General features: G+C 37.7%; 1 protein-coding gene across 3 annotated transcripts in view; it reads left to right on the plus strand.

The window, feature by feature from the left end:
• The window catches only part of TAFA2 (TAFA chemokine like family member 2), a 187,102-nt gene that overhangs the window by 127,682 nt on the left and 33,757 nt on the right, over window positions 1-25,663 (plus strand). For all 3 annotated transcript variants that reach the window (XR_011697270.1, XR_011697271.1, XM_071549978.1), the window contains exon 2: window positions 2,915-3,021. Coding sequence is in view for 1 of the 3 variants with exons in the window: in XM_071549978.1 (XP_071406079.1) it covers window positions 2,916-3,021 (106 nt within the window). In the remaining 2 variants the exon portion in view is untranslated. The remainder of the gene's footprint in view (window positions 1-2,914; window positions 3,022-25,663) is intronic.

The following is a 25,663-nucleotide window of genomic DNA, read 5'->3' on the forward strand; positions in this document are numbered from 1 at the left end:
GTTATGTTAATGTAATAACAGTACCATAATGGACTCCATTTTATTTCCTGGATGTGTTTACTTGACAAGGATCAGGGTTGCAAGAGGCCAATAGTTATGTTTCAGAGCTGAGGTCAAATGATATCTAGCTCTAACGTCTTCTTAGTGCTGAGAGCAGAGTGCTTCAGACCTTGTTTGTGCTTATGCAGTCACTTGTCTGTCCTTGGGTTGACCACTGTGAGCAGACAATGCACACAACCACAGGTCTAGGTCTAGGGTTATGCAGCATAATTAGTTTGAAGCTAAACATAATCTTCTAACTTCTTTTATTTGAGCTGCTGTATGTTAAGAATGCTTTATCTGCTCAGAGTTTTTTTGTTTTTTTTTTGCACTTCTCCTGGTGGCCTCTGAACTATTAGTCTCAAGCTAGAACCGCTACTTGCACTGACTTTTCTGTTAATTATGCCTATTATGGGATTACAATTAGACAAAGTTCAGATTTTTGTTCTTCTAAAGGTGAATACTACAAATAACTAGTGCAGAATAATGTAATAGGTCTGTGGTATAGAAATGGTATATAGTTTTTCTCATGACTGGAAAACTTGGCAATGGCACTGAGCCCAGATTTTCTATATAAAAGCTGAAATCTTTCCCTTTCTTTGCAGAAAACAGTCTCTTCTCACTTGGTGCTGATTTACCCCTCTGTGGTGTGCTGGGGTGTGTGCAGAGGTTTGTATCTTCCCTCTGCCATCTGTCCTGAGGGGCTGCTGTTCACAGGCAGATAGGTTGCTTTTCTCTCTTTCCCCTGCTGCTTTTTTCCTTATGCATTTGCATTTTCTGATATGCATTTGCTGCCAGTGTCACAGCACTGTGAGTGAATCTGGCATCAGCAGAATAGAGGAAGAAACTGTATTAGATTCAACCTTGCTTTAATGGTGCAAGTTCCACTTGGGTTTTGAGCAGTGTTATGCAGGTGAGGAAGAAAGATTTGATTTTAATGAGAGATGACTTGGCACCAGCAGCATAACAGGTGTAGTATGAGAATCCAGATTGAAAGAGTTAATTCGTATTCTTTTCACAGAGATAGCTATGAGAGAGCATATGCTGAATATGCATTCCAGTTACCTTTTTTTGTTCTTATTTACAGTGGCAAATAATGTACTTCCCTTTAGCTCCATAAGCCTGGAGCTGAGATGAATATGCAGTTTACACTCTAAAGTCCCTGGAATCAGTGCAAGAAGGCAGGGCTTGATGTGGTTCACAGCACACTGTGACTTCCCCTGTGATTATTAATCAGTCAGGCTTTCAGAGGCACATGTACTATCCTAGCTACAGCACTTGCTTACTCCTCTCTCCTTTTGCCAGGTAAACAGGATATCTGAACCTCTGGGAAACACACTGCAGATATGTTACTTCTGTCAAAGGATGCTGAGTTCTGTTTACTTTGAACTCAGGCATAAAAGGCACTTTTCAGTAGGTTCTTAATTCGAGTAATTGGTTTTTGTTTACACAGAGCCTGGTGTGGAAACTTAGAGGTTCTTGACAAGATCTTACCAATCTCCTGGAGAGCAAGATTAGTAGTTTTGGGGGAAGTGGTCTGGTTTTAAGTATGGAAATCATGAATGGAGTTGTGGGGGGTGTGTTGCCTTATCAGCCCGTGGTGTTTTAGAAAGAAATTTGCTCAGAGAAAAAGAATTGTTTTGAAGGAATGGAAAATGATTTGGGACATTGAACACACTACTGGTTAATTCTGTATTAGAGCAGCATGGATTTCAGAGTTGTGGTTGCCCACGATGGCACTGTACATGAGAGCAAAAGAGATGCGCTTGAATTCCATTCAAATTCTTATGAATATAATAGGAGACTAACGTGCAGCCATACTGAAGCAATAGATTTTTCTTCTGCTCAGGGCAACCTAGTTCCAGGCATTACAAAACAGCAACAATTTTGTTCAAGTGATCAAATTTGCAGCTTTTCTAGTATAAGTGGTTTGAAATAGGCAGCATCAACCTATTGACGTATCAGCAGAAACATGACCATCAGGCTGTTTTTTAGCCAGCTCTCTCAGGTTCTTCTACAGAGAATGACGTGAGAGAAGGATTCATTCCTATGCCTCTTGCCACTCTCTGCAAAACTGTAATCTTTAAGCAATGGTGCCTATGTTCCTGAACTTGTCTTTCCACAGTGTATTTTGACTTTGGAGGAGATTACTGAAAGATAGGTCATGTGTTGTCTTGTGCTTGAACCACCTCGGTGGCTTACTGTCACAGTGAGAACATCACTGAGCAAGATGAGGGGAGCTGTGTGTGAAATTTCCCTTCGTGTAGTAAATCAAATCTTTTCATTACCCAAAGGTAGACCTGAGAGAGAGACAAGTGAACCTGCTCAGCCTGAGTCCATGTTTCCAAACCATTCATGTCTTCCTAAAAGGATTTCTCTGTGGAAGAATTGATACATGGGCTGGAAATCTATTCAAATCTATTCAAACCTACCTTATGACTTGTGGGCACAATTCAAAAATGTTGCAGTCCCAAAAGCTAAAAACACCACAGAAAGAACAACATACTGGCCCCAGGCACAGTAGTGGAACTTCTCTGTTTATCAAAACCTGCTCATAGCTACATGGATTCACTGTTCTTGCCAGCTTTGGAGTCTGCTGTGGTTAGGAACACTGCTTGTGCCTTGAGAGAAATGATGATTATGTTGAATTCTCCTAGTACTGACAAGGGTGGAGGAACGCTGACAGGCCAGTGAGGGAGGTTTTACTACTGCTTTATTTAGTTTACCTCATTTACAGCTAAGCAGAATGTAAGACTTAAGAGTTGTCAACCAGGCACTCTTATAAACATTGTCAATTCTCCCTATATTAAGCCAAGACTGTCCTTTACAAGAGTGTTAAGATAAATATTTATTTTTATATATGTTTTTTTTTCAGGATGAATAAGAGATACTTGCAGAAAGCAACAAAAGGGAAACTGCTAATAATAATATTTATTGTAACGCTGTGGGGGAAATTAGCGTCTGGGGCAAATCATCATAAAGGTAAGAAATTCTGTTCTGTTCTACTCTTGTATCTGTGGACTCTGTCAACAAATTCAGAAGTCTCTGGTTTATGCAACCTTTTTTCCTTATACGTATTTGTGTCTCCTGATATTGGTTCACTAATCAGTACCAAAGAACAAGTTTTCAAGGGATAGACTTTTATAAATTCATTGAGAGTTTAAGTATTTCAGTGCCATTTTCAGCTTTCTCTGATTATAGATAATTTTGTAATAATGGTACAGTTGAAAATGGGCTAAAAAAAGGTGGTAAAGTAAAAAATCAAATAATGAATACTGCTTGTCTCATAAAAATAGTTATATCAGCAGATATGTGTGCTGCAAATAAATTCCTGGAATGAACCCTAGAAAGAAGCAATTTTTAGTAACATACATGATGCTATTGTGTGCAGTTATCTGTCAAGGCTAACTGCATGGATAACACGTGCTGAATGTGTTGGTTTCATCACAAAAAAAAGACAGCTTCTTTGCAGTGCTGTCTGACTTCTATTCTTCACTCCTAACACCAGACCAGGAACTTTGATAGCATGTGACAATGTGAGATTTCTTTCCTCTTGGTCATTCAAGCCCTTAGATAATATACACACCAGCATAAGCTGGAATGTTTTATAGAAGGTTGTAAAAAGGTCTCTCTTTTATGTGTGTGTTTCTGTAAACTGTTAGTGTAAGGAACGAGCTCTCTGAATTAAGATACTAATATCTTCTTATAGGCTAATATAGCTTGAAATGTGATCTGCAGTATAATATGATTTTGAACTCCATTTCTCATTATAGAGTGTCTGTTTATCTGCTTATACAAGATGAGAATAAACTCTAACAGCTTGGATAAAGTAATGGTGGGATATGAACATTACTGAGACCTAAGGAATTTAATGCAGGATGAGGATTCCTAAAACACCAGTCAGTTAATTTCTCTGGGTTCATTCATAATGAACATATAATTTATAAAGTACATTTTATAATGTTCACTCTGATGATAGGACTTCATAAGTGGGTATTTTTATATACTGAGCTGCTAGATATTTTTCTGTTGTGTGAGGATATGATTCTTCAAAATACCTCAGTGGTTAAGGACTTCAAGAGACACTTTCTGCAAAGTCTTCTGCAGGTTTTAATCTGGCTGCAGACAAAACAGATTCTGATGTGGTCCTGCAGACCACTGAAGATGAGCATCATGCCAGATAACAACCATGCTGAATATGGATTTGTGCTGTGACTTCCTGGTTTAGTTGTCTATTGGAAAAGAGCCAAGATATCCTAGCCTGGATTCAGAATTCTTTTGTTTTTTTTTATTATCTTTGTTTAAAAATCAAAAAGCCCATATCCAGACCATTTTGATTTCATACACAAGGACTGATCAAGCTGTGTTTGTTTCAATTGACTTCAAACTTTTCCAAAGCATGTTTGCTGCTCTTTTTGAAAAACTGATGAATAAAACCTATCACCAAGTATTTCATAGAAACAAATTATAATCCTAAGGACTATTTGAGGAATTGGTGCTTCATAATTGAGGATAAAATGATCCACCACCAATTTTAGATTTTCTGTGCAAGGGAAACCCCAGCAGAACTATACCATTAATTATCTGGACAGTATTTGGCATTTAAACCTTAGCATTAGAGCAGAAATAACTTAAGAAATATTCATCTTAGTCTTTTTAGATAAAAAAATAAATACATGCATGAGGCCCCCTGTAAAATCAGATTATTAGCTATAGAGACTTTTATACATTCCTACAAATTAACAAAAAGCTTCTTTAATTTTACTTTTTCATGCCTTTGACAAAATATATGAATAATTCTTGCAGGGAAATATAATAGTAAGAAGGATGACTTGAGTGTTTGATTTGGAAAATCAGCCACTGTACATGTTTAGTTTCTTCTGGAAAGGAAAAGTATTCAGAAAAATTTTGGCTTGTGGATTTAGTAAATCAGCTGCACTCACTGTATATGGGGGATTTTTTAAAAAGCACAGATCAGAATTATGCAGCTCAAATCCCATCGATTTCCAAAGATACCGGGAGTTTAGCTTCCTGTCATGTCATGTCATAGAAAATCTTCCCCCTACTCTTATGGCAGAAATGGAGCTAAGGTACCTTCAAGGAGAACTTGACACTGTTCGCCTTTGCATAGAGTTTCCAAACACTGAGAAACATTGAGTTTCTTCAGTGCTAATTACCCCTATCATCATTAATCTTCATTTTTAGAAGTCCTTACTAACATATTGACATGACAAAACCCGATGACTTTGAAGGAGCCCCTACAATTTCAGAAATCAATAATCTGCATTTTTAAAAAAAATCTTTACTTTCCTATTGACTTGCTCATATTATGTACTAGTTGCACTAACTCTCAAACCCATCTCTTTTTCAACAGGCTATTGTAAAAGAAAAGGAAAAGAAGAAAAAGTTCATCAGTGCATGAAAAATTGTTTAATGAGCACTCTGCTCTCCAGGCAGACTTCAGGAGGAATATAAACAGATGACTCTGACAGGCTTTCTCTAGGCTTGTGATGCTTATTTCAGGAATATGGCAAAAATGAGAACTCCCAAGTCAGTAGCAAGAGAAAACAAAGACTGAGGCAGGGCACAGAGAACCAGGCTCTGAGGTCCAACTGAGCAACCCATCAGGGTTACAAACTGGGATTTCAGATTACATCTTTTAGGTGGGATGTGGGTGCCAAATCCATCCTTCTTTCTCTTGAGAAGTCTGATTTGAAGACATTTCTGCTTCCACTATCTAGACTGATGGTAGAAGTTTCAACATTCTGAACAGAAAGTCCAAGTGCTAAAAAGATAAACACTCAGTGTTTAAAACAACACAAAGCTCATGTGCCTTACCTAAGCACACACACCTGTGAATCAGCTGACAGTACCAGATCCATTTGTTGTTGCTATGTATGAGAGAGGCATATCAATCTCCAAAAGAATGTTGTCAAGATTATGAGTCTAAAAACTCACAAAGACTGATCCTGATCCTCCCACTCACTATGAACCCTTCGAAAACAAACCTGTGCAAACATACAGTGTGCATTGGCAGGCAGGCAGACATCACTTTAGCATCACTGCGTGTTTCCTTTTCTGTCATAGGGAGCATGAATTGATTTGGTGACCATTGTATCACAGCCCTTGTTTAAGGTTTCGAGTGTTAGTCTGGTCTTTTTGAGAAAAAAATGTACTGATAGCCTCTTACAAGCACTCTTTGTAGACCAGAGGCTACTGTGACACACAATTTCTACCCTAAAACTAAAATTTTTTTCAAAATTTATATTTCTGTGAGCTTTTTGTGATTGCTAAGTTTTTTTACATTAAATATGCAATGAAATATTCTAGCTAAATTGAGTGCTTTTGAATCTAATCATAGTTTAATATTTCTCAAAATACAAACTAATAAACTTTATATTAATTTTAAGTCCCTGGGAGGGGGAAGGGGAGGTTATTTAAAAATATGACTAATCATGAATATTCACATTCCAGAAGGAACTTGTTATGAAACCAGAAAACACTACAGATAGACAAATAAAGTAATTTAGTATTTTTGAACTTAGATGAAAAGTCATGATAATTTATTTTCATTTTAAAAAAATGTCACTCAGAACCCAAACTTACTCATCTGATGCCTGCCATATAGTTAAAATAAGCTAAATCATCATTTGGGATATAGAATTGCTGCTCCTACTTGTCTGTGAATTTGCACTAAAGTAGAAGGCTGAGGGAATGTCTATTTGCAAGGAGATAATAAATCTTGGTTTCTCCTTACAGTGGAATAGCTGTTCTGAAACCCAGCTGAATGAAGGAGCCATGGAACCTCTAAAGCTGCTGGTTAGGACACTCTCCTTGATGCATCTGCCTTCCTCATCTGCCTTGCTGTGGCAGGAACACTGCTGGCACTAGTGTTGTAGTGTAGTCCTGTGGCTGGGCACAGATTCCTGTGCCCTTTGTTTATGGCCTCTTTCCTCAGGGTCCCACCTCCCAGAGCTCAATCTGCAGTTGGCACTGCAGCTGCACACTGAACTATCTGCACTGAATTGTATTCCTCAACACCTGGATATCTTATTTTCTTGAGATAACTCAGAATTTTAGATTGCACTGGAAGAGCTTTTAAGTCTTATGTCAGATTTGTCATGCTATCAGAAAAATGAACCAAAAGGTGGCAAGCCCTGAACAAGTCTCCATGTGGTTGAACATATGTCCTCCATGTGTGTATCCTTGAGAATGTAACTTTTTTAGAGCAAGAAATCTCATAGTAGTGAAAAAGTTTAATCAAATGTGATATCATAGTTCAGTATGGGCAGTAGTACACCTGGTTCTGGAGGGCAACTGGAAGCACTTGCAGGCAGATGGAGTGGTGCAAGTTTCTTCTTTAGGCTTCTAGGATTCATCAGGGCTCTCTTAACAAGTGCAGTAATGTCAACACTGCACTGAATCAGCATGTGGAAGGCTCTGCCTGACCCCTGGACTGATTTTTTTGTACTGATTTTTTTCTCTGGAAAGTTAATATAGCACTTTGTTAAAAGTTATGTGTACATGTTGCCTGAATGCCCTCATGCCTGTTTCATGGACAAGTAAATTCACTGGTAACAACAGTTGTTTAGATGGTTTAATAGGTATTGTATGTCATATTTGCACTAACCATATATTTGTGGTTCTTTCATACCACTAGGGCAGTGCAAGGGACTTGAGGCATGCTGGTGAATCTTGTGCAATGCTTTCCAAACTCTTAGCGTTGTGAGTCATGCCTCAAAGGTACCATTGTTCCTCTGATCATTACAACAGATTTTCTCTTAGCCAAACTTTCTTCTTACAGTTATCCACTGACTGATATTCATCTAGTCATTTATTATTCCCAACAAGGGAAGATTTCTTTATAAGCTCTTTCATTTCTATTCATTTTTACTCAGCACCACTTATTTTCCCATTTTAAATTGAGTTACTAATAATGACTTTGAATTATTAATCCTGATGAGGTTTTAGGATATTCTGTAGGAAATGGTCCACCACAGACCTCTGACTGCCTTTGGTCTCATTGCATTTTGTACGAAAAATCATATCAAAAGTTCTTGAATGTTATGTCAACTGGAACATTGAAGGATATGTGCAACTGGTTCTACTCCTCAGAATCACGCTGGAGGTTGCAGTCATTCAGAAGGGCTGTGTCAGCCCCTTATTCTGCTGTCTTGTTATAGGATTAAGACTGTGCAAATTCCTGAAAAAAATTGCTCAGAAGCTTGAGTAAATACCTGCAATGTATTGCAGCAAAATATTGATGTCTACTTTACGTAATTCAGGAAAATTACGGGTTTTCCTATAATTATTTGAGTTCTATATTCCCAGCATTTTGAGACTCCCTGTCTGGATAAGAATAGCCCTAACCGTTACATAGGAGACCTCTGAAGTATTTAAACCTTTGTCTTTCTGTAGAAATGTTCATCCTAAAGTTAGAGTGGTTTAGTATGAATGTGCATTTTTCCTTTCTGTTGAGGATCTGACACTGTGGGGAAGACAATATTCACATTGCAGAAATAAATTGTGTTTATATTCAATTTTAAAAACAATAACTTCAGTGCAGAGGACAGGAATGTAACTAACTAACTACTAGACAGCCACATGCTCCCTCTTGTTCTTTCTTCCTGAATGAGCCTGATTGGAGGTAATGTCATTCTTTGGCAATGTAAGATAATGTGCTTTGAATTGCTTTGAGCTAAAGAGGGTACCAAATACAGTTCTCCTAGTTCCATTATACGGGCCCTAATATAAAGGGTAGGTAGACACAGTACTGGTTTTTCCTCAGTTTGTTGTTTGCTGAAGTACCTATATTACAACATTTGGTGAGGGATCAGACCCTGTGAGTAAATTGCACATACTGAACATGCACCTTCTGGTTGTGTTGACCCGTCAAAGAATATAAGATTTGTTCTGCATATTACCAAGTTCTTTATTGGAATAAGGAGAAAAATGCCTAATATTTAAATGAGGGAAGTTGCAAGCATGTAGAGATGTGTGCAGATGCTTTAGAAGTTACCAGGTGAGGCTGGAAGATGTCAATAGGGTCTGTCAAAATATTAGACAGAGACATTCACTCATCTATTGTTAATCCGTCAGTCCTGCTTCATCAAACTCTTTTGTCATATTTGCTGTCTCAAACATGGACAGTCTTATCTCTAATGAAAATTTTGCCCAGAGATAGATTCTTCTAAATGAGAATGCTTTGTGTGCAGCTTTCACTAAGTTAATTCTAAATATAATTAATGTTTAAATATAGAAACAAAGGAAGATAATAGTTATTTTAGCAGACATGGGGAAGAAAGATATTAGTTGTTCTTATCTAGCTTGAGCATTATTTGAAAGTTTCAGTCATATCAGGAACAGAACCTGATCTGAAAATTGCCATTTGCTTGAAGATAAAATAGAACAGTCAGTCACTTTCAGTATCTGTCCCTGGAATCTAAAATGTTAATACCATATTTGTTAAAATTCAGCAGATAGCATTCCTTGGCCTTCTGCCAGGGTAAAAGGAAGAAAAGTTTCTCTGATTGCCAAGATGCCAGTAGTTCTGATGGTTCACTGGAATATGGGTGCAGAATTCATCACAATAGCAAAGTTACACCTGTTTCTTCTCTGTGGTGCCAGCTCCATCCCAGCAAAGGGCTGCCTTCATTTGCCTGCAATCCCACCATCACCTCTGGGTGTGAAACTTGTCTGTCTTTGAAGCAGCCATGGAGAGAAAAGTTGGAGAGTTGCAATGAGATATCATGCATTTTCCTTTATACTGACCCCTTAAAAATATTTCTATTTCTATTTGTTGAGTAGTATGGTTTCTTGATGTTTTTCTAAAAAAAGAAAAAGGGAAGTTCGGTATTTTGGACCTGGTATTGTAATCCCAAGGTCAAATTTTTATTAACTTTCCATGAGTGAGTACCCGGGATCCTTTTCATAAATGCATTCAGATTTTGTGCTGCAGTGGAAAGATAACTGCACAGAAGATTATTCTTGTAGAAGTTACATAGTTGATTTTACAGTTTGAAACACCAAACTTCTTAATATTTTCCATCCTTGCATTTGTAGTAATGTTTCTTTCGATAACTGTCCTACCAATCAACTGTTTCTTTAGCTAATTTCAGTTTTGGAAGATTAAGCTTTCCTTTTATTTTGTGTTATGTAAATACTGTAAGATGTTCTGATAGTATACTTATCCTTCTGTCACTTAATCCTATCATGAGTGAATGTTGACATTTCCCTAATACTGGAATCAGATCTACTTTTCCAGTTTTAAATTCTTGGTTTCAAATTAGTCCTGTAGATTTGTTACGTGGACTAAGTAATGCATTCTGCTAGATTTCTTTATTCTTATACTGAGGCAAAGAGTATTTAAATTTACAGGTGATAGTATTGACCAAAACTATAAAACCAGAATGAAATAAATTGTGAAATGCTCCCTCCCCCCAGTAGTCATCTTTATTCAGGTAACAGTAGGTTTAATATTGCTCTCTCTTGGATCTGTTAATCAGAATTTTCCTTGTTGTTTCATTAACTTTTTAAATGCTCAATTAACATAGCCCATAGTAATATATATTTTTGTTAGCATTTCTAAATTTAAAATATTCTTTTATGGGCCTGCAATTATGTTCTGAATTTTTCATTTGCCTAAATATATATCATGTCATAGAGAATGTCTTGAATGAATTTTTCCTTGGAGTAGAAAACAAAAGCAATGAATGTTAGACGCAGCTGTGATAGGGAAATAAGAGGACTGCTTAGTGACCTGGAGACTTCTATCATATACCATGGAGCAGGGTGCTGTGCTATAGCAAGCAGGTGGCATTGCTGCAGCTGCCTTTGCCCACTTCCCAGAACCTTCCCCTTTGTTGAAAACGTTTTTACTCATTGACTATATTGTTTACACTGTCTTTAAAGAGGACACTTCCAGTACAGACAGGTATTATAGGAGTCATAAATGGGAAAATGATTAAAGGTAAATATCAGTATACAAATAAACCTTTTGAGATAATTTTATTCTCTGTCTCTTTATATAAATAATGCTGATAACAAGAGTCTATTGAATTACTCTGAATCCTTATGTGCTGGAAGGCTCTGATGGACCTTGTGGTTAAAGGTTCCAGCCTTGGAATTTGACATGAATTGTAGGAGAGCTTCATCTGGGTATTCTCATGACTGTGGAGCTGATGGGAGGATTGTCTTGGGGTGTATTGTACATAACTAGTACAAAACTTATGTCCAAGGCTCTGGAATCAGCTTTCTGTGGTGGAGAATCCAAGCAGATATTTCTCCACTGGTATGACAACTTCATTTTTCTCCTGTGTTTTCCTTGCAGAAAAGCTCATGAAATTTTAATAATGTCTGTTACTATCAAACAAGAGTATAATTGAAATGAAGATCTGAAGAGTTTACAATTTCCTTTGCATGATTTTCTCAAAATTCAACATTTTAGGATCATGTCATTTTTATAGGTCAAATATCCCATTATAATAGCAGTCTGATCCTTAACAGTATCTGTGCGGAATGAGATGATCTGTTAGATATCTTATAACACAAACCATTCTATCCAGATGTGTTAAATTACTGTTATGGCAAGATTAGGACCAATTCCATCTTCAAAGTCTAGATCTGGTTTCATGTATATGTGACATATATCCTAGTGTCAGTCTTAAGTTTTTTTACACTGTCCATCAGGCATTCCAAAATGCATTCCACACATCCAATATACATTCCACACAACCAACATACATTCCATACATGCAGTAATGGCTGTCCCATATGTGTGCTGGTATCTAGTGCACACCCCAATAGTCTATTTCAGATTTTTCATATATTTATATTCAGATTATGAGATTTGTATCTGAAAAAGCACATCCCATGTGGAGATTATTTCTATAACATTCAGGACATATGTTAATCTAACTTTCATTTGCATTAATTTTCTGATGATGATGTCTAAACACTGTGCCCTTCTCTCTTGACACTCTTCACTGAATTTACTTTACAGCAGTGTTAAATAATTGCTAGTACAATGTCATATTTCAGAACAGCTGTTCTTTAGTCATACAGGTGCCAAGGAGATGTTCAGAAACAGTCAGCTTATTCTTCTTACATGGGGAAGAGTAGTAGAAAAATACTTTCTTTGTTTTGATTTGCAGTTTATAATGTTTCTTTCTGATCAAAAATTGTTAGTTCTGTTCTTTGGCGGGAGGGCTGAGGGAATTTACCATTTTAAGGCTCATAGGGGCAGTCTTCCACTGCAGTAGAGATTTAGAATCATAGAACTATTTATGTTGGAAAATACTTTTAAGATCACCAAGTCCAACCTAAAAGACTCTGTAAATTTGTAAAAGGTTCTAATAAGTTTAACAGATAAGGGAATTGATCTAAGCTGCACAAACCAACATCTCCAAAGCAGCAAAGCCAGAGTCTGTGTGCATGCATGTGTGCACAGAAGCATGACAGACTTGAATGAAAGAGGAAAATGCATGGTCATCACTGATGAAATCACTTACGTGGATCATTTTAGTGTTTTAAAGTGCCTATCACTTAGGCACTTAGGGGTGTCAGAAACTGCTAGGTGCTTTTCAAACTTGACTGAAAACACAGGGAATTTTCCACAACATCCAGTTTTAGGCACCTCTCCTAGGTGCTCTGAAAAACACCCCTCTGAGCTCATTTCTTTAAAAAAGTGGGAACTCAAGCTTTCAGGGTAGGTGCGAATACATCTCTGAATTGATACAACAAATAATTTACAACCTATTGGAAAGCTTCTGGAACATTTAGGGAGTTTCTTAGCAGGAGGACTCTTGATATTGTTGCCTTTGGATGTTGTTCTTTTCAATATTGTTCCATCTGCCTAAGAACTCTTCTCCTGTATCAAAGTCATAAAGTCTGAATAAAATTGTAAAGGTCTTACTTTATTTCCAGTGTTCAAATGGAGCCTCATGTTGCAGTTCAGAAGAGAGTGAAATTTGGTCTGTGACAGATTCATTTATATCTGCATATTCTTCTGTAAATGTCACTCTGTTGGGTTAAAAAAGGTTTACTTGTAAAACCTGGATTTTGCGTTTGTTAAATTTCTCCTTTTTTTAGTGAAAATATACAGAATGAGAGAATGGCTGGGGTTGGAAGGGACCTCTGGACATCACCTAGTCCAACTCCCGTGCTAAAGCAGGCTCACCTGGAGCAGGTTACACAGAATTGTGTCCAGGCAGGTCTTGAATATTTCCTCTGTGCAGCCTGTTCCAGTGTTCTGTCACCCTCACAGTAAAGCAGTTTTCATCATATTCAGATGGAATTTGCAGTGTTTCAGTTTCTGCTTATTGCTCCTTGTCTTGTCTCTGGGCACCACTGGACAGAGTCTGAACCCATTCTCTTGACACCCACTCTGTTTGCCATGTGTGTATGCAGAGAAAGTCTGGAAGAATTCTTAAATATACAAAGGAATAGTACTGAAATTTTGACCTTTCCCTTTGGGAGTGTGAAAGTACTATTTAATTGCGGCCAAGAAAAAACCACTTCTTCACTTAGACGGGAGCAAAGTCGTGGCATATGTAGAGTGAAGGATGGAGGCTGGCTTCGGGGTTCAGATGACAGAAAGTAGGAAAATCATAAAAGAGCAGTCTGCCTTGTGCAGCTGGCTTTTACCAGGCTGAGCAAGAATTCTGTCTGTAATGATGAGGAGGCTGAGGCAGGAGCTGCCAAGTCTGTCTTGTTCTTTTTTCCCCATAGATTTGTATAACTCTTGTACTCAAATTGTTCTCAAGCAAATGCAGTAGACTTGAAATTCTTTTTGCAAAATACTTCTGGCTTCAATATCAAGTGCTCTTGAGTAACTGAAGTATAAAGCTGAATGTGTGAGTTATTTTGGGTGAATGCAGGGCTGCAAAAAGAATGTGTGCAAGAAAAATGTTCTGTTAAGACTGGAAAAAATCTTGGGTGCATTGTGCCATTGTATTTTTAGGTACAGGTGCTCCAGAACTGTGTATGAGAGGAGAGCTGTCTGAGTGGCTGGGAAGGTCAGAATTGTTCTGGATGCAGGATTTGAACCCAAGACTAAGTATGTGTCTGATGAGAAGGGAGCAAGGATGAAGCACTTATGCCTGTAATTCAATCTCAGTGAATAGAGCTAATCATAGAAAAGACTGAAACCATCATTACATTCCTTCAGTGAGCTGGAAGACTAAGGAAAACCAAAGTTGAGTTTTAAAAATAAGACAGATAGCAGAAAGTATTGTACCTAGAAAAAACAAAATGAAAATATTTCTAAAGTGAAATAGCTGTTTAAAACTTTGCTCAGTTTTGTTCTGTTATGTAAATATGCTACCAATAGAAATCAGTACTACTGGTGCTGAGCTTTCATCTGAGCTGCTTTGGCATGTGTCAGATTAACTGGGGAAATATTGTGAGATGGATCTCAGAAGGTGTACTAACTGCTAGACACTACAGAGTGGAAAGTAAATATATTTCCATTGAATGAATATTGAGAAAATAAGCATCTGGAAGAAATGGGAATTTTGGCTTCTTAATTGCCTCATTCACCCCAGAACATCTGCCAGAGATATTAAGACCAAATATAACTATATCTGAGAGAAGATGTAAGTTTAAATAACAAAGGAGAAAGAGTAATTTTGTGCCATCTTGTTACAGTGCTGCACACTGTGTGTATAAAGGCTGTATAAATATATTTTTTCCTTCTAGTTTTGGTTAAAAGTAGTCTTAGGAGAATTAAAATACTGTTTCCATGCCTGTATTTATGTTTTAAGAAACCATGAAAGTCCAGAAAATCTCAGTTATGGTAAGCAAATAATCCATATTTTTTCCCTCACCGTAACAATACATAATATACTAGAAGGCTGGATTGCAGAAGACAGAGTGAATCCTGCAGAGTTTATGCCTTGGAATGATCTCAGAAAAGAATTAATCTTTCATGCTTCTTAGGCCACTCGTGTTCTTAGTATCATTTAGATGATCATCAGTCCTGGAAGCTTCCCTTGGGGGATTTCAGGAATGAAGGGCACTCAAGCCATCTGCCCAGTGTTAAGGAAGAAGACGAGGTGGGATAAAAACAGTTAATAAATGGGGAATTAGGAGGAACCCCGTGTCATGGATGGAATGGGAGCTCCAGACAACGTTTATTAGAGAAACCTTCCCACTCAATCATGAGGTGCAGAAAGAACCTGCTTGCTTTCTAAACATCTCAGAGAAGAGCCTGTGTGTGACTGGATCCAATCTTAGCCCCAGACTGTCAAAGGTTTAAGTTTAAGAAATTATAGAAGTGCGATTGGACAACTTTGTTCTGCAGGATTAGGAATGGCAAATCAGATATATTTATATAAAAATGGATGTCTATTATGATAAAGGAGTAGACAAAAAAATCTTTATGAGAGTTATTTATACACTGTATAGAAGCTAAAGTTAATGCACTATATCAAAGCAATTTTACTGGAGCAATTATATCAAAGCTGGAAAAAAGAATGAAAGAATTACTAAGTAGAGATTGATGTAATTCACCCATACCAATTACCATGGGCATATCTCATTCACTCAGCCTTGAGGAGTAGCTTTGAGTAGTTCAAGGGAGGAATGTCTACATACACTCAAAGAAAGGGGTATGTTAGAAGAACCTGCCATATGAAAATGGACTGGAATTCATGGTATAAAGTAATTGACTGACAGTTATTTGTCTTCAATCCAGCTGTGTCAGTTTACCATTTTCACATAAAGATACTTTACCATATCTGCCAAATCTTTGCTTCACTATCACGATGTTAACTTTGGGGTAATTTGAGTCAGACATGTTTTATCATAAGTCAACACCAAACCCAGCATGACATACCCTCTCTCAGTTCACCACTGATAGCCTTGCAAACAGGACGTTGTTCAACTTGCTTGATGACATTCCAAGAGCAGAGCGTCCTGCTACACTCCAATACACAGTGCTCACAGGTCTTATGTCTTTCTTGACTTTTCAGATTTTGCCCTGCATCATTAGATGCGTTTTTTGCAAAGTGAATTTAGGACAGAACACATTTCCCTCCCTTCTGTAACAACATCACTGTCATTAAGTTTTCCTTGGGTTTATTCTGAAAGCAGGTTATATAGAGGAAAATGACTGAAGAAAAGAACACAGCTACCAGAGAGCAAGTAGATATATTCTACTTCACAAATCTGAAGTAAAATCTACATCCTAGAGAAAAAGAATTTTTAAACTGGTGTAATTTTAAATTTTCTTTCAAAACCTCCACCAAAAAATCCCATAAGAAACACTGCATATTGTTGCCCATAAAAATGCCATATTCTAAAGCAGCTATTCTTTAATTCAGAATGTTTAGAACCAGTCAGCTGTTTCTAGAAACAGCAAAACACAAAAATATTTTAATTAGTTTGGACTAAGACCTCCATTAACAGGTTATCAAGAATTTTTGTTCATGTCAATGGCATGGTTTTGGTTTTGTTTTGGTTTGGTTTTTTTTTTTTAAAGTGAGAGCAAAACTAAATTAATCTGAATGGCATACAGAAATCATACTCTTACTTTTGCAGTTCATGTGGTTTATTTCATCACGGGTAACATTTAACCCTTATTATTTTTCGTCTTTCTGACATAAAAAATGCTAGTCTGTTGGGCGCTATTGACAGAAAGTACTGACAGTACTTCTAACAATAATGAACGTGCTGAAGCAAATACTTCTCTCAAGTCTAGTTCTTGTTTCTATTTTCAAACATGAATTAGTCTAATGAATATTTTTAACCTGGGTGTACAATAAATCCTGTGAAAAATTCCCATTTAAAACTGTCGCACTAAATAATGATGTAAGGGGGGAAAAAAAGAGTAAGAAGTCCCACTAATTAGACTGATCTTGGTTATTAGAAAAGCTCTCCTAAAAATCTATCATTGGAACAGATCTGTAGGAGTGAGTATAAACTAACTTGCTTTTCTGCTGGGTGCTAGGAATACAACAGTCTGCACTTAACCATTATATCCCACACTAAAAATATTGAAAAATGCCAAATTATGGCTTATAGTACTGGAACCATTGTAGGAGAGGAGTGTTAAACTATAAAATATCACTCCATTTTCATAACAATGATCACTAGGGGTTAACAATTTCAATAGTTTTTAATGAAGATTTGTTTTTTTTTTGGTTTTTTTTTTCATTTATCTTGTACTTTATTTATTTTGGGGAAAAATCTCCCAGGTTCATGCATAGCAAATATGAATAATTAAAGAGGAGGTAGATGGTAAACATGAAATTTCTTTCTTACTGACAACCTGGAGTAAATCATGGGAAATGGAAATGGTACTTTACAGCTCTTGAGTGGAATTTAAATGCTTCAGACTTTTTTTTCTTTGAAGGAGAAAGTTCACTCTTTAAAGAGAACTTTAAAAATCAGTCTCAATTTGCTACTGCCATAACTAATAAAGTATTAAAAGCTCCTGAAATAAAAGCTAGGGAAATATGTTTCTCAAATGTCCTTTTGCTGCTTCCTCTCACTTTAGCATTGTATTTGGACCTGCTAGTGACTCCTCTGCTGGGTCCTGGTAAATGTCTGAAAGTTTAAAAGTCAGCTTTACAGAGGAGGATAAATCAGTGGTTATAAATTAGCTTGGTGTAGTTATACACATATATATGATCATTCTTAGTGCAGACATGGTAATCAAAGAGCACTGATCTCTTGTAAGCCTGTTTCAGTATTGTGGTAATGTTAGATTCCAATGAGGGCACAAGTAAAACTCAGCTAATACCTTCTTGGGGTACTTCTTTGTCTAGCTGCGTTGCTATACAGGATTTGTCCAGATTAGATTAGGCACTGTGGACATCCAGTGTATGGTGATGTGTCTGCTTTTGTAGAGAATAGTGGAACCCCCCCTTTTATTATTGTTATAATAATACAGTAAACGACATATAAATATTCAGGAAGTGAATAAAAATGTTAAGATGGATTGCAGAATTCAAGTATTGAATCCTTCTACTTAGAAAGATACTTGTATGTCCTTGACTGTATATGTATGTATGTAGGTATGCACATGTATAGTACTTGAAAAAAAGAAGCAGGGATAAAACTCCAGTGAGTGTCTGCAGTGAGTTTGCAGGATCACACATCGATGTGCACTGCTTTTGGGGCTCAGAACCATTTATGAACTGCTAAAATTCTGTTCACTTAGCTGAAAACATATTCATGTAATGCATGGGTTGCTAGACTCCAGAAAGAACTGTATGAGAAAGGAAATGTGGATGAACATGCCACTCCCTTACAGCAGTGAGACAAAGGCTCAGAAATAATCAGATAGCATCTGTGCTATGCAGCATATTTGTTAAAGTGAAAATCAAAATGAAGAGCAGTCACAAACCATAAATATGAGAGTGGTTGCGTGTGAAATAAAATGAAATTCACAGTACCCATCTTTACTTTTTTATAGTGTGTCTAGTTCCTTAAAAATTGTAGATGCCTAATCAACACAGAACTCCTAGACAATGCAACACTTTCATGTAAAGAATTGGGTATTAAAGCAAGGTTGTCTCACAGAAGGTGGGAAAGGATAGCTCACTCTGCTGCATCTTCAGTTTCTGATTTTCTCATCCTTCTATTTTGTTTCACAATGATCCAATAACTACAGTTGCACCTGAAGGATATGCACTAGGATTATTCTGAAGATTTCCCCGAGTTTTGAGCCCTGTAAAGATAAAACTCTAGCTAGATTTGTGTATGAGATCAGACAGGGTATCTCATGAATGGCATTTTGTCAAATCCTGTGGTGTATCTACTTGCTGTTCAACTTTTAAGGTTGTGAATTGAAGGGGAAGGCAATTTTTTTCCCTGATTTTGTGACAGTCTTCCATACACTAAAGAAGATTATGCTTGGCTTCCTTCACAACATATCAGTGCTGTGGACATGGACAGTTATTTTTTCTGGCATGCATTTTAGAACTAAAGCAGTAAAAATATTTGTTGTGAGGCAGAGTGGATATTCCTAAGGAAATGTGAGTAGTTGGTTATTTCCCCATAACAGTTTCATCTAAACTTGGAAAGAGGCACAGTCCTATGGATATTTATAAATGGTCTGCTGTCATTTTTGACATGTTGTTAGCCACTGGCAGGCAAATATAGCACACTACTATATATTGTATGTGGCATTCAGCTTCGCACTTGGGACTTTGAAATAGTCAAAATAGCCGACTGATAACAACTGTTACCCAATCTACTGCTCTCTCAGTTATTTAACTAAAACCCACTCTTCTGTGCAATCTGAGGGTTGAAGTTTTGAGGTTCTAACATTAGCCTCTGTGAAGAAAATCCTACATTAAATAAGCAAAAAGATCAAAGAATATGCAGTCATAACAATGTGTACAGCCAATATATGCATGCTATAATTTTAAGTGCAGGTGGTCATTTGCTTATATTTTATCTTCCTTTCCAGGTCCTTTTAGCAACAGTTGCATTGAAATTCAACCTTTACATTTATTTTTTGTTTGTAAAAATTTTCATTTCTCCCTGAGGGTCTACCACTGTCATTTCCTCCTGTTCCATCTTTTCACAATGGTGAGAAAGATGTGAGAACTGTGGGTGCACCTTCAGACTCTCCCTTTGGCATGACCAGTCTCTTGCACTGACATTAACACCTTGGATGGTGCTTCCTTCCTGGCATCTATTGTTTGGAAGGTTGCCTTGAGCAGTGGCCCCTTCACCAGTCCTTTCAGCAGCAATAGCACAGCACCATAGCCTTCCCTCTTCTCCATGGGGGGAGGAACTGTTGTTTGGCTGGTATGTGAGTATTACATTCAAGGCTTGACCTCTTTGGGGTAGTACAAGATTAGTTTACTAATAATTTGCTTGTATTTGGCTCCTGGTGTGCCTTTTGTAATCCCAGAAAACTCATGCTCAAGAGCTGCTCAGCAAGCTCTGCTGTGCTCTATACTTGTGTCTCAGCAGTGGTCTTAGATACACAAGGTGCCTGGCTTATTCCATGGATAGGCAGTAAGGAAAAAGGATCTTGAGCTGACCTGGCCTGGCCTCTTTTATCCCTGTGTGCAATATATGAGCTTTCATAGAGATACAGGGTTAAGATACCAAGCATGGAGCCATGTTTTCATTCTCTGAAAAAAGTCCCCAAATAATTATGAATTTTTCCCCCCATATATTTGTTTTGAATAGATATTTCTTGAGGATGTGAATTGCTGCAGATGCTTTTGTTACCTAACAGTGTTTACAAAGCTTGCTTCTGGAGTTCTGGGAACTGTGCTACTTTTGCAGCTTCTGACTTTGGATAGCAATGAGGGTGGGTATATATGTTTCCTATCAACATCTTCTATTAACCAGAGTTCCTTCAGAAACAAATGCCAGGGAGTCTACTAGGAACATTTTAAAAGATACTTTTTCAGCAAGAAGAGGTATCTGAAAGTATTACCTACTGGAAATCCTGGAGCAAAAATATTCTTGGTTGCACTGCTCTGAATGGCTCTCCTGGCAGTTTCTCCTCTTTTACTTGGCTTGTTGAAACATGCTTTCTTTTCCTCTGCCTTGAAGAATAGCCAGTCTCTTCCCTGGCCATCCAGTTTCAACTCATAGACTTTGTGAAGATCCTTATTGATTCATCACACCCATTGCTTAGAGACTTGCTATTTATATGGAATCAATAATGTAGAGGGAAGAATGTAGCAGGGGAGATCCCTCCGAAAGAGGGCATTTCACAGTACTAGACATGTGCCTTGTTAGCAATTTTTTCTAAAGGCCTGAGTTAAGTTTTCCTGTCAACTCTGAACTTCAGAGAGCTTGCCAGAGGCTCTACAGAAACAAGCTGAAACATAAAATTAAGATGTTTCTTTTAGACGGTGAACTGTATGCTGGGACATCCTGTGGAATTTCTCTTAACCTGTCGGGGAGTCTGACTGTGGGGAAGTCCTAGAAAAAGGGGGTAAAAAGGAACAAGAGAAAAAAATGTGACATAGTTTTAAGGAAGGTGAGTGTGTATATATGTGCCCATGGTTTGTGGGAAGAATATTTCAAAGCATATTTGATAATTAGGTTTACCTGATAGGTTAAGTAAAACTGCATTACAGAGCTGCAAAATGGAATGTGATACATTATAAAAATACATTACAGAATTAAAGAAACTTTTAATTAGTACATTCTATTCAGTCATGACAACAGATAAGGTGAAGAAAAACAAAGTCAAAATAAACCCAAAACAAAAAAATAAAATCGACACACCAACTAAAACTCTATGTGTAAAAAAACTATGAGCCAGCCAGCCAATTATCAAAGCAAGAAAGCAAGCATGCAAAAATCTTGCAGAGCTTTTAAAAGGTGGCATTTCAAAAATTAAGTGCTTTTTATAAATGTTATCTTAAATTTTATCACTTCTTTATGTGATGAATATATACACGCATATGAATGTTACAAAGTATTTTCAGTATCTTATGGTATATTTCCATTTAAATATACTTTCTAGGTGAATGGATGCAGAGGCATACATAAATGTCTTTCTGCACAGAATAGGGATAGAGAGTGACTCAGTATTATGAATATTAATTTTGGAAAAACTATGCCCAGTGGGAATCTTGACATTGGCAGAATTTTCAGAACTATAACTTGACCTCACTGACTGGTATCAATAAGATTATCATTAAAGTCTCAGAGTGCTTCTAGAGCATGTATTCTAGGTTTGATCAGCTTAATAGTTCTTCAATACAGATATTAAAAATGTGTTCATATTCATCCTTAGAAAAATATATTAATGCTGTATACTTTGGAAGTATGGCGTTCTCTATATTTTTTATTTGGTAGATATATTAAAGATTTTCAAAATAAATTTGGGGGCTGCTGCTTTTCAAAGATTGAAAAATCTTAGCATGGGGTGAATAAGGAGTGCTAAACATAATTTTTGAAAAGAGAAGTGATATAAAATATAAATACTTTGATAATGGAATCCAAGGTTGACATTTGGGTACTTAAATATGAATTGACCCTCTTGTTACTGAGATCTATGACCTGCAAGAAAGACGGAGAGGGACTTTTACAAGAGGATGTAGTAACAGGACAAGAGTGGGTAGTTTCAAACTGAACGAGAGTAGGTTTAGATTAGATATTAGGAAAAAAATTCTTTACTGTGAGGGTGATAAAGCACCGGAACTGGTTGCCCAGAGAAATTCTGGATGCCTCATCCCTGAAAGTGTTTATGGCTGGGTTGGATGGAGCTATGAGGCACTTGGTCTAGTAAAAGATGTCCTTAATTTTGGAAGCAAGATCACAAATAAGAAGCTAGATAAGTGTTGCAATGGAAATACAGCACAGGAACACAGCTGCACACTTCTTTGGGAAAATCATGGCTGCCCTTCCCTGGGCTTCAGCTGCTGTCTCCATAGAAGCCCCTAAAATCCAGTGAGGTGCCTGAGATATTTTCCAATAAGCATGAGCATTCTGAAAGCAAGCAGTTAAAAATCATTACTCAGTTTACCTCCTCACCTTGTTACACTAGTCCTATTTCATAGGGACTTCCATACATAGTACTTGAGATGCTGCTTCTGGTGAGGATGTTTTGCCAGAGGGCCATGCAAATATGGGTAGGCAGAAAAGCCACTTGTTTTCTTTTTTTTTTTTTTTTCCCTGAGAACATACTAATTTGTCGTCTAGTACAATGTGCCCTGGGACCATTTGGGTCTGCTGGAAAGAAAAGAAAATCAATAATGAGTCATCTAAGGAAACAGGGGAGATATATTCCCCATAACTGTGTAAACTACAGGTTTCTGAAGCCCTGAGACTGAGGAAAAATTGTGGGGGTTTTGTATTCTGTCAAATGTTGAAGGCTGCTCTGAGACGTGCTACTGCTTCTTGCTGAGTTGAGGTATTTGGCAGAAGGCCCACGGAGGGAGTATGAGAGCATAAAAAGTCTTTGTGCCAAATGTTCTTTTGAGTGCCTGAGAGCTGGATTGGTCTTTTTTCTCAGTGAAATCATATAATTAGTAATCTCAAGCCTCAGCCTGGTAATTTACAAAATGTCTGCACACTTAAATATATCATTTGCTTAACATGTTTGATAACAACCTCAGAGATACTGGGGCTTTCAACTTCGTGTATTATTTATAAACTCTGTCTTGCCCTGAGTCTTTCTTTATCAGCTCTACACAAGTTCTTCTCATGGATAGTGTCAGCCTGCAGCTGCTAGAGAAGAAATGTGGGAAGTGTGTTGCCTGCAAAAAGCAAAGTGGCTCCATTTCTGTCCTGTAAGGAAAGATGCAGCCTTTGCTGCTGTCATCATTCTCTCATTCACCGTGCTGCCCAAGAAATGGGGTGGCTGCAGTGGAGTGGCTCCACTCTGGGCACCTCAAGTGGGAGGGAGGAAAGACCTGGCAGGCAGGCTACAGTCATGGAGCCCAGCTTGTGGAGAGGACTGGGCTAACATGCAGAAGCCTCTTCTCTTCCAGTCAGCGGACATATAATAAGTTGCAAAATCCCAAAAGATTGCTACTTGTGATCTTGTCTCTATGGTTTTGTGAACCTAGAGATCATGTGATTTCAAAATTGAAAGCTGGACCTAAGGAAGGCACTGCTCTAGACTGAAGGGGGTCTTACAGAGAAGAGGAAATTATCCTTCAGGCTACCTGAAAATGAATTGTGGTTTCAGTTGCTGTGTCTCTGAGTGCAAGTTTGGCACAAAGTCATCATTTCTAGACACTGCCATAAAAGGGCTCTGAGTTTCATGAGAGAGAGGAAAGCTTATCTGAGTAAGACTGGCTCACTCCTGCCAGAGAACTGATTGAATTAAATGAGTCTCATAGACTAGGAGAATAAAGTCATATGATTGTGAGCTCTCCAGGTCCAAGAGATCCTACATGAAGTGCTTCATCTGTGATTGTATGTTTGTTAAGATTGTGTGACCAGCTGAGACTGTGCCAGCTTGCTGCATTATTCCATTGAGCCTTTTTCTCTCTTAGTGGAGATAGCTCAATCCTTCAGTCTATTTCAGTGCATAGGTTTTGCTATGGGAATATCTGAGACTGGATGTCAGAGGTTTATTAGTGAGTGCTTCTCAGGGGAATGCTTACATTGTAGTTTTCCTTGATTTTTTTCCAAAAGGGAAAATGTCTTCACACACAGATGTCTATAACTGATGACTGACAGGCAAGCTGATGGGTGAGATTTTTCTTTGGCACTGTGCAGAAGGTTATGCTTGGCAATGTGGCTGTGGCAAACCATTCATTATCTTGGGTTTTAAAGGCTACCAAAAATGCTCTCTTCATAGTTTGTCATATGAGCTCTGTACATCATCCTTCACCCTAGTGGACTAACTGGGTTAATTGCATAGGAAAGGAGCTGGGCTAACATCTGCAGAATAAATACTTATCAAAAATTACTCTTGTGATTTTAAAATGGTCCTCTCAGGAGAGAAAACACCATATTGAATCCAAGAAACCTGGGAGGAGCTGCAGTTAGCGCATCTTCTGTGTATGTGTTGCTCACAAAGTGGCACTGCAAAAGTATTCCAAGAAATCAGCTCCTTTTTTTTTTAATATTTCACCTGAGAACCTGGCCCAAGATGCAAGAGACTTCAGAGTAAAAGAGAAATGATAAGTAATGCTGTACTTCTAACCTAAATTGATTCTCCACTAGTGTAAGTAGAGCATAGTCTGTCTGAACTTTTCAGTGCTCAAGGTGACCATGTGACTTAACAGCTATACCTGAGGTGCAAGGCATAGAAACATGAATGCAGTAAATAAGACCTCAGAGTCCTGTCAATAAGGTGTGTTTTTAGGAGTTTCAGAAATATTTTTATGGAAATATATAATATACACATTGATGAGATTCCTTCTCAGTTATCTTCTTTCAAGACTGAACAAGCCCAACTCTCTCAGCCTGTCTTCATAAGAAAGATGGTCCAGTCTCTAATCGTTTTTTCAGCCCTCAGCTGGATGCACTCCAGGAGCTCCACGTCTCTCTTGTGCTGGGGAACCCAGATCTGGGCACAACACTCCAGATGCAGCCTAACCAGGGCTGAGTAGAAGGTCAGGATCACGTCCCTTCACCTGCTGGCAGTGTTCTTCCTAATGCATGCCAGGATACAACTGGCGTTCTTGGCCACAAGGCCACACTGCTGGCTCATGGATGGCTTGTGCATACAGAATGTATATAAGTATCAGAAGGGAGGTTGTCAAAAGAATGGAGCCCCACTGTAGTCCCTTCCAACAATAACCATTCTGTGATTTTGTGATTCTGCCATAGTGTAGAATAAGACAGAACAAAATTAGCATTTTTTCCTGCTGATTCTATAGTACAACCCCATGTGTCATCTGAAAATAAAACAACATGAGTGCCTTTCCTGACATGCACCACAACTGTGTCAATGTCTCATTGTCACCACTGAGGACACAGGAATTACTGCTGTGTCTGTAATTGATTTTTTCCATTCACTGGCCAAACAGGGGAAAAACCAACCAAACAGAAAGAAAAATATCAAGGAAGTGTTGTTTTTGGTTTTTGTTGTTGTTTTTTTTAAGTGTTTGTTTTTGATAATTGCCACTATTTAAAAAATCTCTTAAGTTTTTCAGAGCAATTAAAAATACATAGGAAAATAAAATATAAAAAAACCCATGGAAACAATTCTTTACCTCCCCTGTCTCTGAAAATGCTT

Source organism: Pithys albifrons, chromosome 3, assembly GCF_047495875.1.
Source record: "Pithys albifrons albifrons isolate INPA30051 chromosome 3, PitAlb_v1, whole genome shotgun sequence".
NCBI classification, from domain to species: Eukaryota; Metazoa; Chordata; class Aves; order Passeriformes; family Thamnophilidae; genus Pithys; species Pithys albifrons.